Source organism: Azolla caroliniana, unplaced genomic scaffold (genome assembly GCF_043228905.1).
Source record: "Azolla caroliniana isolate FFs.n. ecotype wild unplaced genomic scaffold, voAzoCaro1.0.p SCAF_1, whole genome shotgun sequence".
NCBI lineage: Eukaryota > Viridiplantae > Streptophyta > Polypodiopsida > Salviniales > Salviniaceae > Azolla > Azolla caroliniana.
The window spans coordinates 23748354-23769637 of record NW_028230436.1 but is presented as its reverse complement, the minus strand read 5'-3'; the positions used below and the strand labels follow the sequence as shown (position 1 = coordinate 23769637).

The 21284-nt window shown below is 42.5% G+C and overlaps 1 protein-coding gene across 1 annotated transcript; it reads left to right on the top strand.

The window, feature by feature from the left end:
- The first annotated feature begins 5564 nt into the window (after positions 1-5564).
- LOC147869202 (10 kDa chaperonin-like) lies at positions 5565-8032 on the top strand. The gene is made up of 3 exons (XM_087327299.1): positions 5565-5716; positions 7568-7707; positions 7824-8032. The coding sequence occupies exons 1-3, from the start codon at positions 5609-5611 to the stop codon at positions 7870-7872; spliced, it is 297 nt and encodes a 98-aa protein (XP_087183425.1). The 5' UTR covers positions 5565-5608; the 3' UTR covers positions 7873-8032.
- The last annotated feature ends 13252 nt before the right edge of the window (positions 8033-21284 follow it).

Below are 21284 nucleotides of genomic sequence, written 5' to 3'. Positions count from 1 at the left end.
CGAATCAACTGAAGAAGTCAGAACAAGCGGCGACAGTGACAGAGTCAAGAAGGACAGAGTCGACCGAAGGAGAAGGCCAAGACCTGGACATGGTCTAATGTGGTGAAGGGCCTGAAGGTTTTAGACGATTTGGAGACAGCCAATTTGGACAAGAGCTGGAACGAATCGGAGGCACCCGATTCGGAAGAGGCGGTTGATTCGTAGGAACCGGCATGTCGAGAAGTGCTAGAGTCGCAATAGTGAAGGAGCTGAGAAGGGCCTTATGAGCAGACAAGCCAACTGAGAAGGTCGAGGTGCGCGAGACCAGACGAGTCGTGGTAAGCGGAACCGAACGGGTGAAGGAGCACGAGCAAGGCGGGAAGACGCCAGGAGAAGCCGGAGGAAAGGACCGGTGGACACGCATAGAGATCCGACCTCAAGTTGAGCTTGAGGGGGAGCGTTGAGCGGGCAAGCTCAACCGTATTTGCATTGGTTGAATAAGCCGGAACCAGATTGGTATTTGGAACGGAGAACCGTATAGGTGTCCGGATATATCAGTATTCGGAACCTATAGCCGGACTGGAGAACCGGATCGTACTCCGAAATAGTAAGAACCGGTAGGTCGTTGGAGCCTATGGTTTGAGTCTAGTACGTAGGCATATTCCTTGGAGTTAGTGTCAGTCACTCGTATGAGCATCAAAGTACTTGTCAGTACTTCTTCCAGTCCTTTTAAGGACTTGTATAAAAATTGTTCTGTAGGACATTTGTATAAATAGAGTTGTTAAGAATTAGGTAATTAAGCAAGGGTTAATTAGTACCTAATTATTTGATTAAGTTAAGCGGAAGATTAAGTGATATGCATGTGTATGTGTGTGAGAGGAAGAGAGAGAGGAAGTCAACACTTATGAACAACGAGACAATATGGGGGATGATTAACTATATTAAAAAGCATCATCCAATACAAAAATACCCACAATGAGGTATATATAGATCTCATGTGCAAAGGTGCTCATGTGTGAGTAGAATATAGGTACAAAGGTATAAGTCCTGTATTAAATGAACTTGGGACTAGAGGATCTAGAATATTACACTTAAGTACAAGGTCCTATTTAAGGCGTTATAGTCAACATTTCTAAATAGATTCTATTTAAGTAACTACGAAGTTACGTGGTTGACTAACTAACTAACTCTAGTTGAGCTTGATCTCTCAACACGCCCCCTCAAGCTCAAGTGTGAGACGTCTGACATCATGTTTTTCTTTCGGCGTTGTCCGGCTTTTGTGCGACTTTTAGTGTCGGCTTCTGTGTCGTGGCAATTTCGGTTCCTCCCACTCAAGCATGTGACGAAGGCTTGGGTTGACTGCTTCCACCCATCGTGGGTCACGAGCCACTTTTGTAGAGGTCTCGGGCTCTTGTTCAGCCGCTACCTTCATCATGAAGGCATAATGATGTACTCGAGCCGAGTGACAGGATTCTTCTCTCTAGAAGAGCGTCAAAGTTTTTGGCTTGCTGATGTGAGCGCCTTTTGTTCTCCCGGTGTCTGCGTGATGGGTACACCAACTCACTGTTTAGTGAGGGAGCCAATACATCCGAATCACTGTCGTCGGGGTGGTCGACTTTGTATTCATGAATCTTACCTTTGCCTTTGTCCAAGGTCGTACTTGGCTGCAACGTGCTTGGAATGCTTGAAGGCTCGAGTGGGCTTGCATTGTCCTTTGGTAGAGGACTTGTCTGAATATCGTCCTCCGAGTTGATGTTCAACTCTTCCTCGGTTGGGTTGGGTGGAGCCGAATCGGTCTTATACCATGATGCTGATTCGTCAAAGACTACGTCTCGACTCACCTGAACCGCTCGGGTCGAGGGGTTAAAGCACTTGTATGCCTTCTTTTCGTATGAGGATACATTTCTCTTACCTCACGTCGGGCTTTCATTTGGGATGCATACGTTCGCAATGCTTCCGAACACCTTGAGGTGTGATAGGATTGGTTTCCTTCCAACAAGGAGCTCGTATGGAGTTAGCTCATGCACTCCATTGGTGGTGCACCAGTTCATGAGATAGACGGCCGTTGATGCCGCTTCGGCCCAATAGAAGTTCAACATGTGCTTCTCATGCATCATGGCGCGTGCTACCTCAAGTATTTGCCGATTCTTTATTTCAGCTACTCCATTTTGTTGGGGTGTGTGTCGACACGAGAATTCTCTCTGAATGTCTTCACCTTGGAGGTAGGAGATGAATTCGTCAAAGAAGTACTCCTTTCCTCCATACGATCGTAGGCATTGAATGTGCCAACTGGTTTCTTTTTTCACTTGGCCCTTGAGCTTTTGGAAGTGGGAGAGCACTTTGCTCTTCTTCTTCATTGGAAAGATCCAGGTGTAGCGGGAATAGTCGTCGATGAAGGGGACATAGTATCGGCATCCGCCGATCGTTGGCGTTTGAGCCAGTCCCCATACATCCAAATGTATGACATGGAGGAGGCCTTTGCTTGCATAGCTCTCCTTCGGGAATGGGAGTCGATGTTGTTAGCCGAGTTGACACGCTTCGCACACTCGGTCGACTCATTTCGACTCGAAGGTTGGAAGTCCGATGACGACTCCCTTTGTTTGTATAGCTCGGAGCCGTTGGAGGTTGATGTGGCCGATTCTCTTGTGCCACAAGTCGATGCTCATCTTGGTTTTGCGACCTTTGGCATACATGGCCGATTTCACCTCGTTTGAATTGAGAATGAACATTCGACCATCTCTCCGTCCCTTAGCTATGAGCCGACCATCTTTCTCGATGAAGCATCCTTCGTTGTTAAAATGAACTTGCATGCCCTGCTCCACGATTTGGTCGATCGAGACCAAATTCTTTGTTATTGTGGGCACATGCAAGACATTATTGATGCAATTGTTTTGGCCATCGTTGCCGAATGAAATGTTGCCGATGTCGATCTGGCGTTCGTAAGTCACGAAACCACTCTTGGTATGACGTCAGATGATGTGATGCACCGGAGATGACGAACCACATGTCTTCCGAGTTGGGGTGCTCATGGAGTAGGAGACCGACATAGACTTCACTCTATGTCTCATTATGAATAGACCACCGTAGTCGTCGTATTCGGAGTTGTTGGTGTAATTTGTGAGTTGTCGGCTTGTCGAAGCTGACTCACTTCTCTTTTTCCGACACTCCTCTTCGCGGTGGTTGATTTTGCCCACGTACACGTGCTACGTAGCGGCACTACGGTAGCCGATAGCCGGATTTTGTCGTCGGCGTCTCGAACACACAATCACGGAGTCGGGTGGGCGTAGTGGATTTTCTAAACCACACGCTCTGATACCATGTTAAGAATTAGGTAATTACGCAAGGGTTAATTAGTACCTAATTATTTGATTAAGTTAAGCGGAAGATTAAGTGATGTGTGTGTATGTGTGTGAGAGGAAGAGAGAGAAGAAGTTAACACTTATGAACAACAAGACAATATGGGGGATGATTAATAGTTACTATATTAAAGAGCATCATCAAATACAAAAATACCCACAATGAGGTATATATACATCTCATGTGCAAAGGTGCACATGTGTGAGTAGAATATAGGTACAACGATGTAAGTTCTATATTAAATGTACTTGGGATTGGAGGATCTAGAATATTACACTTAAGTACAAGGTCCTATTTAAGGCATTACAGTCAACACTTCTAACTAGTTTCTATCTAAGTAACTGTGAAGTTACGTGGTTGACTAACTAACTAAATCTAGTTGAGCTTGATCTCTCAACAAGAGTGTTATTATTTTGAATAGAGTTTATGTTATTCTGCTCTCTCTGTCTCTCCGGTGTACTGTGTATTTTCAAGCTTCCATTAAACCTTCATTTCTGTTTTACTGTTGTTATCCGGTCCAGCCGGTTTATCTAATCTTTCGCATATTAACTTTTACAAAGAAACACAACGATCCGACCTCAAGTTGAGCTTGAGGGGGAGTGTTGAGCGGACAAGCTCGACCGGATCCGGATTGGTTGAATAAGCTAGAGCCGAATCGGAGTCCTAAACGAAGAACCGGATCGGTGTTAGGATAGGTATCTGGAACCAGGAGTCGGATCGTAAAGTCGGATCATAATCCGGATCGGATTGTAACCAGTAGGCCGTTACAGGCCTACGGCTCTAGCCTAGTACATAGGCATATTTTTGGGGTCTGTGTCTGATGCTCTGTACAAGCATTAAAGTACTTGTCAGTCCTTTAAGGACTTATATAAATAGTGTTGTAAAGCACAGTTGTATATATAGAGTCTTTTGAGTATTTTGAAATTGAGTTTACTGCTCTGCTCTCTCTATCTCTCCCGTGTACTATATTCAAGCTTTCCATTAAACCTTGATCTCTGTGTTCTATTGTTATCCGGTTCAGCTGGTTTTGTCTACGCTTCCGCACATTGACTTTTACATTTTCTCTTCGCATGCATCAATATCTAAGCTTGTGCTACTAGAACACACAAGTACTTAAACAAGGGGTTCTATATAGAACTTCTATACAAGTACTCGTCTAAGTAAGGACCAAATTAGTAATGATGGAAGAGTTACTCAGATATCTAAGCATGCACTTCATACAATGTAGAGGTAATGCAAATTCATCAAGGTGATAACATAATTGAACAAAACACATGCCCTAAGGAGTGTGTGCTCATACACAAGATGTGTGATCGAGCTTGGTATCTCGATACAACCCTTTGAGCTCATTTATGTTGCATCTTCGAATAGACAAAAAGGTTTGTTTTTCTTCACTTTCCCCCAAGTTTGAGGGTTCAAGGAGACGTAGGTGAAGTATCACCAAAAGTTGATAGCACTTGTCTACTCCAAGAGTTTTGATAAATATATCTATTATATTCGGTCATTTTGGATATAGTTGAAGATCAATTTATATAGCTATGATTCTTTGGTGGATATAGTGTTTGTCTATCTTGATGTGTTTAGTGCCTTCAAGAAACACCGAGTCTTGTGTCATTTATATATCACGAAAGTTATCACCAAACGATTTCATAATGTTCGTATACTCTGCCTTTGTGTGGAATAGAACCACAAGTGATTGATTATTCTTGCTCCAAAAAATTGGCCGCACTACCAAAGAAGAATACAAAGCTTGACGTCGACTATTGATTTTTAGAGCTATGGGCCCAATAGGCATCAATTTAGCATTTCCATCGGATTGACCTACTGCTTTATAAAAGAATGACATGGTCCACGATGCCTCTAACATAGGAGGAGCACATGATCCACAACTCTCTTTACATCAGATCTTGTTGTAACAATCATCATGCAATTCACACCGTGCGGATTTATATCGAAATGTTGGGAGATGCGCCGGTTCGTTTGTGTATGCATACATACTCTGAATTATGATATAGTGTTTCCTCTCTACTTCCCGAACGTTAGTTATATATATTCGTGTGATTGAAGTGTTAGAGGGAGGGAGGGGCTGTAGTGTGGCCGGACAAAGGTCTCAAAGTGTGAAACCGATTTGGATGCTTCCAGAAGTATAACCAAACCTTCAGATGTACTAAACCCCCCCCCCCCTTAAACCCTAATTTTCTTCTCTGGCACGCCTTCTCGTTATCTGATTCATCTTCGGTTTCTGTCTGTCTGCCTGTCTGTCTGTCTGCAAATGGCTAAGAGGCTTATCCCCCTTCTCGACAGAGTTTTGGTTGAGAAGATCGTCCCCGCAACCAAATCCGTCGGCGGCGTCCTTCTCCCCGAATCTGCCTCCTCCAAGGTACACACACAGATCCCCCCCCTCCCTCTTCTCTCTTTGTCTCTGTTCGATCTTGCTTCCTGGCCTTTCTGTTTCCTATCGTTGCTTATATTTATAGGCTTTGTTGTGGTAGTGATCAAATCAGTTGCATTGCTTGCCATTGCTTTTGGGGTATTGTTCATGGTATATAGTGGTTTATACGCGGTAATGGATGTGGTACATATGGTAATGGTAATAAAATTGGCAATTCTTAAGATGTCAGTAATGATCGTATCCGTATACGGATTGTACATATGATAAAAGCAATGGTAATGGAATCAAAATGACATGTACATTTGTTACTAGTCATAGTAGAGGTAATGGTGTCTAAACTTCATAAGAATTAATTGCATGGTAATGGTATATGAGATAATAGTTCACGGCAATCATGCTTTGTGTCTGTTTACAAATGTTTATGAATCCTTGTATCTGTGATAGTGCCGCTGTTGCTATTCCGTCATCTTTGGTGTCTACAAATAAGGTTTACTTGCCCATTTCTACAGTGATTGAGCTTGTCTTCTTTGCATATGGAATGTCACGCTTTGCCTTTAAAGCTTGTAATGTTGTAATTTTTATTTTTAGAGTTGCAACCCAGAGTTGAGAGAATTTCTACTGTTTCATCGAGCATCTTGCTGTGCCTTCACGCAGCTAGGTGTGCAATTATGCAATACTTACTGCATATTGGGAGTGATATTTGCAATCCTGAATGTGATGTGTAATGTGTAATGCTGGCTCACTATGGAAATCCTGCTGTCTTAGGAACTGCTGTTGTTTCCTACTAGAAGTTTAAGAGGATGAGAATTCTTGCGTGTATGATGTGAAATATGTCTCTGCTGTAGCAGCTTTGCACATTATGTTTACTAGTGATGTTGTGGTTAAGGCATTACATCACCGAGTTTGGATTGTAGATATTGTCAGGTTTTTTGTCTGTCCGGTCAGGTTAGTTAATTAAGTTTCACGCAGCTTGGCGGTTAGGTCAGTCGGGAATGCCCACACGCATCACATTTCTTCTCCTGGCTGGGAATGGTTAGGCTCTTTCTTTGCCAGGTGTTGAATGTAGAAACTTATGTCGCTGGTCTAAGCTAGAAATTGAAATTCTTCTACTCTGCACTTCATTCACGTTGTTACATATGCCATGTGTTTGCCACCTAGATAAGGTCGTAAGTGGGTCTTATAGCGTCCTGTGAGAAGCTGGTTAGCAATGGTTTTGACTAGATCTCAGAAGCTAATGATTCTGTGTTCACTCTGATTATAGTGTGTTAACTGTGTTGAGAGGATGTGTCTTAAAATGGCACTATTGTTTTCAAAGTTGTATTTTTTAATGTTACATAGCTACATGCCTCATTTCTTATTTTTTGAACATTTTGGTTTATGGGTTCTTTTCAGAGCATTGCCTCTGCTGCATATGCCAAATGTTTTACCTGCAGCTTGTTTTCTAATAAACCATCTATTAAATGTGTTTGTCATTCTGTTCACGTGATGTTAGTGTCTGTAGGAAATACTTCTCTTTATCGTCTTTTAGAAAATCACATTATTTATCCTTCTTGTATTTGCCTCTTGATTTATATAGGTGGTCAATATCTATTTCTTTCATAGGTATATTTAGAAGTCTGTCGGTACTTTTTTCTCTCATTACCTAGTCTTTTATGTTATATTGGACTTGTGTGTAGCATATGAGATATTTTATACACTATTGTTGTGTTTCATCTTCGGCTCTCTTAGTTTACATGTGCTTCGATTAATCCAAATTGATACGTAGTTTAATGTATTTTTCTTTTCTGTTTTGAGTTCATGCATTATAATCATGCCTTTGGTCTATTTGTGTTTGTGCAGGTTAATGCTGCAAAGGTGATTGCAACTGGTTCAGGAGGCAGGGCTAAAGATGGTTCACTTATTCCCATGACTGTGAAGGAGGGAGATTTGGTTCTTCTTCCAGAATATGGTGGTACTGAAGTAAAGATAGAAGACAAAGAGTATGTCTTTCAAATAATGGTTTCTTAATTTATTTTTCTTCCTTTGCATGTTTTGGATTTTTGTTTTTCAGTCCTAACCCTTTACTTTCTGTACTTTCTTTCTTTTTGTTCTTCAGGCTCCATATCTTCCGCAACGATGATCTTTTGGGCATTCTTACAGACTAAAGAGAGTGTTAATCATAATTTCTTACATTTAGGATGGTTGCTCTAGTAGGCTACTGCTACTTCAGTCAATTTTGAGAATTACAAGTGTCAAAAGGAGTATAATTTCCTCGATTTTGTTATATGTATTCTTCCAATGGTTAAAAGAAAACCTTTTGGTATATTTTCTCTTGTTCTCTTACACCTCTTGGGATGTTAATTACCCAATTTGAATAATGGATTGAGTTTTATGTACCCTATGCTCTTTAATGTCCTTGTCTTTAAATAGTTTTGTTTGCTTGATTATTCTATGGATTTTGCTAGTGTGTGACGTGTATTCTGACTAGACATTGGTGAATGCCATAGTTCTTGGTCTGTGTAGTTCTTGATCAGTTACTCACACTTATTCACATGCACAGGAAGTATGAATAGCTACTATGAAGGAGAAATCGAAGTCATTTGGAGTGTTAAGTACTTAAGAGTTTTGATTCTCTTGGAACATGTCATTCATTGGGAAAAAGTAAAACGATAGAACAATGCAATAGTCCAAGATTGAGAACATGTGCCTCTTGGTGGAATGCAAATTATTGTGATAAACCTAAAGATGGTAGATTGTAAGTAGGGTGGTGATGTTAGATGCATGTAGATCGAAAAATTATTTGTATGGATTTTATGTGAAGGGAGGCAATATATCCTCAAACAAGCTCATACATATTTGTTACAAAATATGAAAACAATTTTTACATTGCCATATTGGTGTTTAAGAGTACAACCATAGTACGTTGTCGTGATGTGGTGTGCCGAGTGGGAAAAATGTGGTGAAAGGGGGTCAGAATGTGTTTGTGCAATGTGCGTGTACTCAAAGTCAATTAATTGTGCACTTGGAAAAGAAAAGGAAAAAGGAAGGGTGTGAAAGAAGTTGTGTAAAAGAGAGGAAATATGAAAAGTAAGAGAGAGGAGAGGTAAAAAATGAGAAAGTGGAGATGAAAAAGTAGAGAGGAGACAAACTGTGGATTTGTAAATTAATAAGATTATACCCTATGAATAATAGAGTTAATGGTCTAGCGAATAGGCATATTGACTCCTAACTGAAGGTACATAGTTCAAATTCAGTTTGACAATGTAGTGTGATTTAAGGAATTTTATTCCTTTCGCATTGAATAGGAATGTGGCGACCCCCTCCCTATTTTTTTCCTATAAAAGGAGGTTGAGGGGGGCTCATTTTAGAGGACGTTTTGGGAGGAGGAGACTATCGCCATTTTTCTTTCAGAGCTCTTCATCTTCATCTTCACCATTTTTCTTCATCTCATACCCCTTCATCGCCACGTGCTCGTCTTCTTCATGTTGGCACTCGAAGTGCTCAGGCCGTTTACAGTGCTCGTGAGCCCGAGCCTTGTTGGTTCGGTGTTGCTTCGCCCCCTTTCATTGTTGCGAGCTCGTGTGCTCACTGTTCTGGTGGTCGTGGTTCATTGGTGTCGACATTTTTGTGGTGTGGTGTGCTCATGTGCTCGTCTTCTTCGTGTTCGTGCTCGGTGTTCGGATTTGCTGTTGTCTCTAAGGGCATTTAGTATTTATGTTTTGTTGAGCTTGTGGTTAACTAGAAGTTGCCACATTGTAATCAAAACCTATTTAATAAAGGGCACTCTTGCATTGCAATCGAACTTACATATCTACTTCTTTAGTCAATGTCATTCATCTTTTCTTTCTTTAATTCTCATCTCCTTGTACGTTCGACCATATTGTGACAAGGGAGCATTTCGGGCGTGCCCATGCACCTTTCCTCCTCTTAAAGGCGTACGAGCATTTGTGCGTGTGTTTGTGTCTTCCTTGTACGTTCGGTCGTCTTGTGACTAGGGAGCATTTCGGGCGTGCCCATACACTTCTCCTCCTGATAAAGGCGTATGAGCATTTGTGTGTGTGTTACATGTCTTCCTTGTACATTCGGTCGTCTTGTGAAGAGGGAGCGTTTCAGGCGTGCCCATGCACCTCTCCTCCTCATAAAGGCGTACGAGCGTTCGTGTGTGTGTTTAGTGTCTTCTTTGTACGTTCGACATCTTGTGATGAGGGAGCATTTGGGCTTTTGCCCATGCACCTCTCCTACTCATAAAGGCGTACGGGCCTTCGTGTTTGTGTTCTCGTCCCTTTCCTTGTACGTTCGGCGTCTTGTGACGAGGGAGCGTTTGTCAGACGAAGGTGAACTCAAGGTCATTGCCTCCGAGTCTCTCATTATACTTCTCCTCTACCCCATGTGGGCTATGTATGTAAATAGCCATAAAGTTGTATAAGTATAAAGACAACTAGGGCAAACCTTAGTAAGTGTGTGGTAAGAAGCAGGAAAATTTCCGGTATGGACTAGAAACTTTGCCCAACACTGCTCCTCTCTCTTTTACACGAGTTCCTAAACCTCCTTTGCACCCTTCCTTTTTCCTTTTCTTTTCCATGTGGACAATTAATCGACTTTGTGTGCATACACATTGCACATACACATTTTAACCCCCTTTCACCACATTTTTCCCACACTCGGCACACCACATCACGACATCCACCCCCACCAAACCGCACATCCTCCGGTATGTGCCAAGAATGGCGGGCTGAGGGTGGTCAATAGTCCACTTCTTCCTCCTCATTGACCCCGCGGCTCGTGGTTCGCTCGTCTTCATCGTCGTCAAGGTCATCGAGGTTTGGCTCACTGTCGTGCTGTCTTTTGAAGATTTTGACCCGCGTCCCTGCTATAGGTACTGCCAGCTTAGTCCCATCAAGTTCAATGAGGTGGTAGGTGGCATTATTGTTTGCACTCGTTACCACGTACGGCCCGAACCATCGCTTTGCAAATTTCCGCATCGAGCTATGTTGATTGTCGAGATTGCTATCATACACAATCACCCAGTCTCTTTCTTCGATCTTTCAAGGGCGTAGTCAGTGTGTCTTGTCGAATTGAGCTTTGTTATGTAGCCTAATCGCTTCTAACCTCTCCATCACCAACTCCAAGTCTTCAGGTCTTCTCTCGAGTTGCCTTATCCTTGTTACTGGAAGCTCTTCTCGACTCATCTCGTTTTCCCATGGCATCGCTACCCATGATGCGATCATGTCTTCAATGGGCATCATCGGGTTTTGTCCGTACATGAGTTTAGCTGGCATGAAACCTGTAACTGAGCTGTGAGTTGTTATGTCGGCCCGCAAGGCATAAGGTAGTAACCGAGGCTAGTTCCCGACTCGCCCATCACAAGCTCTTACAATGGCTTTGACGATAGGCCCGTGTCCGTGGACTCGGACACCAATGTTGTCTGGTCCTTTTCCTTGATGACTACTCGTAGTGGCATCCCTGTCCTTCTCTTCGGGTGCCTCCAGAGGAATCCCCCTCATAGGAAGTACTTGTACTATTTCTTTCAGACTCTTTGTGCATCCTCCTTCGACCATGAGCTATCCACTGTCATTGAGCTTAAGAACTTGCCAATATGTAGCCACTCCCCTTCGTGTTCACCTTCATTGAAGGCGTGGAGTACTCGCACATCTCGATCATCTATAGATGCTTGGGCCGTCTTAAAGAAGTCAAGAACGACATCCTCATCTTCAGACACCATGTCGCTTTCGCCCTTGAATCTTGCCCTCGATAGCATATCTGCCATGGCATTGTTCTTCCCTGAAATGTGGTGAATCTCTGGGTTCTTTGATTTGATGTAAGCAATCCATCTTAGCATAGCTAAGTCAGCTGTTGCACATCCCGAAACCATCCCTAGGATTGGAAGGCAATCTGTCTCTATTACCACCTCTGACCCAATTTGGTAATCTTTATCCGCCTTCACTGCGGACACAATACCCCAAAGCTCACGTTTTACTTGGGCGTATCCTCGTTGTTGCTCGCTTAAGACCTTGGCTCCGAACCGGATGGCATAACGTGCACCATCCTCTCCTTCTTGGTTGATGACCCATCTGATCCCTATTGGACTCGTATCTACCGTCACGTAGATGGGCACCCCTTCCTTGTATACGGCTTTTCGTAAAGCTGCGCTACCAACATTCCTTTGAGCCTCTTCATTGCCTCTGTGTGCTTTTCCTCCCACATGAACTTCCGCCCTTTCTTGAGTAGCCCATACAAAGGCTCGACTAGGTGAGCATAATGCGGGATCCAAATGTGGTAGAATGCACATGCACAAAGAAATCGCCTCACATTTGTCTGCGATTTACATTCTTCCCTCATGTTTGTGATATCATCCACCTTTGTCGGGGTTGGCAAAGGTGGATGATATGGGATTGAAAAATCATGATTTTGAAAGTCATCCGTACGTCCCACACAAGTGTCCCACCACAATAATCTCTGGTTGGCCGAATGTTGATTTCTCACCCGAGAAGGTCAAGAGTGCATCTTCGAGTCTTTGTAGAACCTTCCCGCAATCGGAGATGTGATCTACCAGAAAACATCTGCACCCATCCTCGTCCAACATTTCATCTTTCTCCGCTTCAGAGCACCCTTTTATGGGGATGTCATCGAGGAATGGCATGGTGATGTCAGGGATGCAATCTCTCAATACCTTGTTCATTGCATTTACCATGTGGGCTACAAAGTTAGTGCCTCCTTGTGGCCAGGTACACATTCGCACTAGGCCAATAGGGGTCCGCATTGTCATGATGTCCCTACTCTCCACGACTAGTTGGAATTGACCATACCCTGAGTATAGATCACTGATCGAATAAATAGACCTTCCAGCGAAGGCCTCGGCGAATTCGTCAACGCTCGGCCCGACCCCTACATTTCGAATTGTCGCTTGATTAACAGGTTGTAGGTTCTGGATAAAGCGTAAGGTGTCGTTCTTCTTTGGCACAATGAATCACTGATTCGAGTATGGGGCGCTTGATGGCTCAAGGATACCCATCTCAATCTTTTCCTTGAGTAGCTCAATCAACTTCAGAATGTGAGCTCTCGAAACTAGGATTGGTTTGATGTTCCACAGTACATGCGGTACCATAAAGATCGCCATTGGCTCCATGATCTTAGGGTTTACGCACCCTATCTCACTCGACAAGAAGGCGAAAGCCCTTCCGTGGCTTTCGATCATCCTTCTAAATCTTTCCTACTCCCTAGACAATAGGAAGCCACCCCCACCAATCCGGATCTTCTGTCGCGTCTCATCGGTGAACCGATGCCCTATCCCTCGTGGGTCCCGCAAGCTAGGATCAGCCACTACCCCCTTTATCTGACCCCAACTATCATTAGGCAATGGGGCAACCACATGCTTCACCTTCTTGTCCACCGTATTGTACTTCGTTTGCACCTCGACCGTCCTCGCTTCCTCGATCAACCGCCCAAGCTCTTCGATGGCGGTGTACATGTCAACTGAGTTGACTGGAATTACCTTATCTTCATTGAGACCGGAAGCGACTATCCTCTCCATCTCTCTGAGAGTGTCGTCGAACGAGACCGGCTCCATGGCGCCGCTTATGGTGTCATCTTCCCATAAAAAATTACATTGTTTGAGATACCTTTTGTATCTCTTGGCCCTAAGCTTATCTCTATCACTTAAACTGGTAATTTTACAAGCTCCATTTTCGGAGAACCAAAAAAATTTCCTATTATATTTAATAGTTTTGCAAGGGTTTTGGCTCTTAGTTTGCCTCGGGCTATTGCGGCCCCACTCTTTAATAGCCCGCATAAAAAATCCTCTCAACTCTCCCCTTTGAGGGATGCTCGATTGCGCTCATGGTTGGGCCGCATTGTAAGGAATTGGACTGAATGCCTCCCATCTTGGCTCTTGATCCTCACATATGCCGACCTGTTGTCTAGCACCTTCGTCTCCATGCGAGCCACCGTGATGTATGGTTCACCCAAGATGACCGGGTGCGAGGACGTCTCTTGAACAAAGAAATGTTGATCTATTTCTACATCCCCCACCTTCACCCGTACATTCGGGCAAGCCCTGTATAGCTCCTCGGTTGCTCGGGTCGCCGCTCTAAGCTTCCACCCGTGCTTCGTGTTGATCGACCACTTTCCCTTTTTATAAAAGTCCATGGACATAAGGTTGATCTCAGAGCCATGGTCGATCAATGCTACAACCGTCTCTTTTACATCTCTGACCCATACCAGTGTCTCCGTTGTCGCTCTCGCCCAATGCGGCCTCGTGTAGTGACTGCCCGCATAGTCTTCATCTTCCTCGGGCAACTCAGTTGACAATGCATTTACAATCGCAGGCTTTGCCACTTCTTGCTCTCTCGAGAGCCGCTTCCTTTTCATTAGGTCGATGATGACCTCGTGGAATTCTTTCTTGGCAATTCCGAGGACGTCTCGTACAATAGACTCTACGTGACTATCGAGGATCCTTTCCTCCACTACCTTCTTCAAGTCCGTTGCTTGTTCAATCTCCGAGCAAAGCGTGAGGTTGGGGGGTTCCCCTTCTCTTTCCATCTTTCATCGCGTGCTTGAGATTGGTTCGGCTCTTCCCTTCTTCGTGCACCTCGAGCGTCGTATTTCCTTGATGGACCGGCTCCCTCGTCATTTCCTACCTTTTTCTCTTCTACCATTACTTCGTAGTTTTGGCAAGCAGCTTCCCCTAAGACCATCTTTTCTTCCACCGGATCCTTCCACCCGGTTGCTTCTTCGACCCTTCTTTCCGCTTTGTCCTGTTCTTCTCTTTTGAACTTTCCCCTAGAGAGGCTTCCAAGGATTGACGGCCAAAAGTCAACCTCTTTCTCCTCTTGCCTCCTCACCTCTTTCCCCACTCGAATCCTAGCTGACACCGAGTAGTGGACGACTTCAACATGTCGTGCTTCGGACTCCTCCATTAGCCTTCTCATGCCCCCTCGACCTTGATTCCATCCCAAGGGGCGCCTTGTCTCTGTTGAATAGACCCTATTGTTCCAAAGATAGACAATATTCCTTCTTAGGGCCTCTTGAAAGTCTCCACACTCCCTTCATAGGTGGTCGGGATTGTCACACCACATACATCTTTGCGCGAACGGGGGACATCGATCTTGAGGGCCGCCACTCTCTCTCCTAGCTTGCGCTATTTGGAGATCTCGCACCATCTTTGTGAGCTCGTCTATTGCCGACCCTCCAGACGGTGCTTCAACCGCGTTTCTCTCGGGCACAAACCTTGCATTTGCTTGCTCTCTTTCTTGAGGTGCTCTACCACCCCTGGGTTCGTGTGTCTCACTAATGGAGCCTGTGGATGTTTGCCCATCATTCCATTCCCTTCTCTTATCAAAACGACTACAAACCCCTTTTACCATAGCCCAATCTGTCATGAGCCCATCATCAGTTTCGAGGAGGAGCCCCACCTTCTCTCAGTCCCGTGCATCAATAACTTTTATGAATAGTAGGACCTTGCTTGTGTCGAGCACCGTCCTATCGAGAGCTGAGAGTTGCGCGAAGAGCTTCTCAAATTCTTGTAGAAGTGCCATAGTATTTCTCCCCTTGCCGGGAAGCTCAACCCACTCCATTAGATCCCTTTTCGAAATTCTGAGTGAGTCATCAAGGCCGTACTTCTCGAGGAGTCTTTCTTCGAACTCCACCCAATTGCGACAGTCCGCTTGGATCTCGAGTACCTCTGCGTGGATACTCGACATTACCACTCTAGTGAATCCGGTTAGCCGCCTATCTTCGGGGACGTTTCGCATAAGCACTTCGGCCTTATATGCGTCCAAGTAGCTCGTGGTATCCGGAAATTAAAAATTTTAACCGGCCACTTTCCTACAAGTGATAATGTCAACTGGAACATGCTAAAATTATTTTTTTGCACATCTTATTATATGCAACTAATCGATGTAAGATCTTAATCAAATTCACAACCTTTTATCATGTTATCTTTTCTTCATGACCTATTTACCATTGTGGTGGCCAAAGACTTAGACGTCCTTGGCAACACATGAATGTTTAAGGCTTCAATATTATTCATAACTTGTCTATATCTAAGTTGTGTATAAACAACAATGTATAGATACATTTCTAGGAAATTAACCTCTTCTATCCACGCAAAAAATCATGGCATTTGGTACTTTGGTTATATACATACTCAAAATCAGAATGATTGAAAAGCTATTATTCCAATAATGGTTGTTTAGGCCTATCAATTTTTTCCCGGCCTTATTTGGCTTGTCTATCAACAATTTCTGGCTTTGTGAATTCATTGAGCTCTGCAATGGAAAAAAGGAACAAACCATACTTTTATATAGCTTTGAGCCACCACCAACATTGCCAATAAAAGAATAGTGTCACATGCAATGGACACAAAAAACATATTTTATTATTGCTCTTAGAGGACAAAATATGGCCTACAAGGACCCAAAGCGAAACATTTTTAGTATGTGGAATCAATTAGTGACTTTCATGAAATGGAATGAACTAAACTTAAGTGTTCATATCCCTACATATACACCATCTACAAGTGAAATAAACAAAAGAAAGCTAGATAGGAAAATGATATGATACTCACTCCAATCAAACTCACGAGCTAAGCAACTAATGTAGATCTCGTTGGTGATACAAAGAAACAACGTCTCTAGTTCTGCTCTCGTTCAAATCAATAGATAAAAAAATCATTCAATTCAATTTATCTTCCCCAAAAGAACTTGTTTTTAAAATTAAGGCGTTCTTTAAACAAATGATTTTGAATATTCAAAACTAAATGTTCACTTTCTAGGCATTACCTTTTATGAACATCTACATATTCATTTGTCTCATCAACAATCTCTTCCTGCATTATTATTAACCCACAAGGTGCATGAGATGAAAGAAACAAAGCACCACATAGTTGACATGTATCTGCAAATTGCTTGGAGTTTAATACACAAATGAATTAGCCGCATTAAGGCAAACATGAAAACATACCTCTTATGGTTTGATGAGTTGAGGTTTCCTTCTACATTTGCATAGATCGAAAGGCCATCAAACATCTCATAATCTCCACAACATGAGTACAAACAAATGGCCTTATGTCCCACATCATTGTTATGTTGTTGACACAAAGACAACATATTAAATCAATGTCGATATTAACTGCACAAAAGATCAGTTGCATGTGGGTAATAACCAATTGGAGCACGATACATATATATACATTACATGATAGAAGTATTCCATCTCCATCATCTGGCCAACTAATTTCAGTTCCTGCTAAACAAGAAGAGATGAATTCATCTTCTCCAACAACAGTTAGAAACAGTGTGAAGCAGTACGTAATCGCGTGGTTCATGCTTTTAAATAATCCTAACACATGATTCAACATGTCGAGCCCCTCCCTTGTTCCTTGATAGAAATCTTGTCCCACTAATTATTACTTCCAATTTCCTGTCTTTGTTAGCAAGTTGTAGCATCGACAATAAAAACTCTAAAACCTTGAGTACATTTACCAAAAAAATCATTATGATGATAAGAAAAAACCACAAAATTTGATCCATGATGAAGATAAAAACAAAAAATATTTCTAGTTACATAACAAAAATAAGGGAAGGTTTAAAGGAAAACAGAATTGATTGAAGAAAATGACTTACTTTCTTCCTATCAGGACCGAATTTCTCAAATTTCACTACTCCTTCGATGAGTACACTATTTGCGAAGAGGTAATATAGACATGGGAAAATAGGGATTCGAGAGTAGGGAAACATGGAAAAACACGGTGAAAGAGGGGGAAAAGAGGGATTCAAGAGTAGGGAAAGAGGGAAAACCACAGTGAAAGAAGGGGAAAGAGGGAAACTTGTTTTTTTAACATTATTTTTTTAAACAAAATGCATAAATAGCCGGTTACAAAAATGTGAACCGGCTAGATTCCGGTTTTTGGGAAATTCTAGCCGGAATCAGTTACGACTCTCTCCCACCTTGGCCGGCAAAAGTCCCAACCTAACCAGAACGTTGACATTGTTCCTAGGACTGTTCCATTGATATACCCGACTGCTCGGAGTATATCATTAGGTCCAAGTATGTGAAGGAAAAGTGCATTCACATGAACTTAAGTGGTTGGTATGAACTTCAATAACATCAAAAGACTCATCTGTGTGACTCGTAGATTTTTCTTGAGGGGTGCTCATTGACTTCCTCTCAAGACGAAGGCAAGTATCCTTTGTGTGGCCCCCCTTCTTGCAATATGCACAGAAGAGGTTCGGTTTCTTTGAGTTGCATTCAAGAGTGTCACTGGATTGCTTATGTTTCCCAATGAGCTTGACATTTGGAGTTTTGGCCAACTCAGGTTTATTGTGGCCTTCTTGGAAGTCCTATGTTACCGAAGTACAATATTGACGGCTTCCTCGGAAGTTGTGGGGTCCTTCTCATGGACAATCCAATGATAATCCCCATTGGAAATACCATTCAAAAAACAAGCGACAAACCATTTCTCACCCGTAAGTCCCGATTTTTGGACCTGGGTCTGAGCATGATGTGCACATAATCCTCGAGAGAGGTAAATGGTTTGCTCAACAACGTGAGCAAGTTTTGAGCTTGTTTGGTTTGAGAAGGTGGATGCAAGAACAATTTCTTAAAAACATTGACGAAACCTTCCCAAGTTGTGGGCAAGTTCTTTGCAGTCCTTAGGCCACGCCACCAAGCAACAGCTCAGCCACCTAACTCACGACCGACATAACCAATTTTTACCACATCAAGTTTGGGATGGAGCTCAAAGTGAGACTCCCAACAACCAAGCCAAGTGCTAATGGCCTCCTCAGTTCTTTCTTTATAATCTCCCTTGAATGGCGTGACTACGAAAGAAGGTGAACCTTCTTTCTTGGACTCAATAGTCAATTCTTGGAATTTCTTTTCCAAAGCCATATTGGCTTGCCTCATTTCAGCCAATTGATTCAAGGTAGTAGTGAGTAGTTGCTCAATAGTGATCTCAGCTTGTGCGCGAGATGCGGATTGGAGTTGTGAGGTCTCGATGGGAGAGATCGCTCCAACAATGTTCAAATGTTGTTCCATGATGCAAGTTGTGTGTACGCAATATAAATAAGGAGGTTCAGAAAATACACAAGCAAAATGAATGCTTGAAATTTTGATTGGAAGAACTTTATCCAAGAAAGCATCTCACGTCTTTACCCCTCTAGACACATGAGATGTGATTCGAGATCCAATAACTATGGTAACACTATGGTGTTTTAAAAACCATGGGGGGAATCATATCAAATATGTCTTTCTCGGATCACTATCTTGAATAATCATGGCGGCTCCCCGAGGCTCAACCATGGTTTTAGCATCAATGTAATTTCCTAGTTAGCCTTATATTAAAATGCCAACTCAACATGTATTGATTGGTCGAGAAAGTGTATTACGTGCAAAAACAAGTGCACTCGCAAGTAATATTCAAGTCTTGTGAGTAGCAAGCAAATGTTATGAAAAAAAGAGAAAAATAAGTCACTACCTATGAGAGTCAATAAGTGACGAAAACAAGGTTCAAAAATCATGTGTTGCTACTAAACAAAAATACCACAAATAAATGGATGGTGTGAGGTATGCACATATCCATCACATTGATATGGCGATTGTAATTTGCACAATTGTGACATAAGCCAGAAGTTGTTACAAATGGTGGTGGTGTTGTACGTAAAGATGTAGTACTCAAATTTATGAGAATTTAAACATCACCTGGGGAACTCATGTGTTTTTAATTGAGTTCTAAGGCTCAATTACATGAGTTAAACCTAGAGGACTTGGAAAATATATTTAAAAAGCGGCATGATGCCCACTCAATATGAAAAAAATAGACTACACAAAATCGTTACCCAATAGGGAAACACATGTAAATAGTGTAGATGAACATAAAAATTAAGGTTAAAAAACAATGAAGTGTGGGTGGGTAGATGAAAATCATAAGAAATCTTAAGAAAGGGATAAGGTAACTTGTGTAATTAGAAAATAGGTAGAATAATAATCAATTAGGTGTATGAAACATTAAGCATGCCATAAGGTAAGAAACCCTAGGGTAGTCGACATGCACCTCCTCAAGACCACCACATCCCATAGAATCGGCCAAGTGATGGCTCAATAGAGAGTAGAGTGACCTAGGTAAGCGACATATACCTCGTCAAGGCCACAACATATCATAGAATCGGCCAAGTGATGGTTCAATAGATAGTAGAGCGGCATAGGTAGGCGGCATACACCTTGTCAAGCCCACAACATCCCATAGAATCCACGAAGTGATGGCTCAATAAAGGGAAGAGTGGCATACGCAACATCATATGCAAAAGGGCCATGAGGTGAGCGTGTGTGATTAGGGCAAGCACGCTCGACCCGATGCACAATAAGATTGTAAATCGTATCATCGTAGAAAGAAGAAAGAAAAGAAAAGGAAATGTAATACAATTTCCATGCGACCAAGAATAACACGTCATAGAAAAGAAGAGAGATAGAGAAAGAAGAATACCGGGTTTAGAATGTTGTTTTGATCCTAAGAAGAGCATGACGAGCCTTGTTAGATCCCCATCGCTCACACGCAAAAACATCAAAACAACAAAAAAAAATTGTTAGTAAATGCTCTAATACCATTGTTAAGAGTCTATTACTAATCAATAGACCAAAATAAAGTAAAAAGAAGGAAAATAGATTGGATTGAAGAACCCGTTCCACCCGACCACCCCCGAGCTACGATCTTGACATAGCCAACCTACCACCGACGTCCCATACCGTTGGATATTAGGACGACTAATACCTTGGAAGAGATAAACACGATCATCGAGACGAAAGCCTAGCCCGCACCACCAATGTCTAAGACAATTGCCTTCTAACGTAATGTCCTTATGAGGGTAGCTAAGCCTCATATTTATACCTCTTCCTAGGCCCCTTGAATAGATGCACCTTTTTAAAAGGCTCTCCATTCATTGGTTGTCCAAATCATGATAGTGCATGCACATATCATTCCTTATATCCAATCACATTAGTCCCCTTTTTAACATTAGTGAACATACCCTTCGCTTATGTAAATATTAGTGACCTACCCTCACCTACGTTACGTGTACATAACACCGAGCCTTTTATGCCACACCTCACCATCTGAGTTGGCCACTACATTTGCTTCATCTCGACATAACCTTGCATGCATTTCATACAATGTGTTCTATTTTTGTGCTCAAGTCACAATTAGACTTCCCTTATTGAACTTCCATGCACCATTACAAAAACTACCATTGTAGCCTTCATCATTCAGTCGTCCAGCCGATATCAGATTCAATTTGACATTTGGAATGTGGCATACATCCTTTAACATTAAGCCAATAGATGTTAACAAGCACACATTTCCTATGCCCACAATCTTGCATTCACCGTCATTTCCCATCTTTACATAGACATAGTCGCTGACTGTGTACGATGATAAGCATTCTCTTTTGGGAGTTAGGTGAAACGATGCACTGGAATCAACTACCCTAGAACACTCAACATTTGCAAGACTCACACTAGTTTGTTCACAAATGGATAACAATTCTTCCTCATTGGTTGCAATGGCTGAAATGTTTTTCTCATTAGA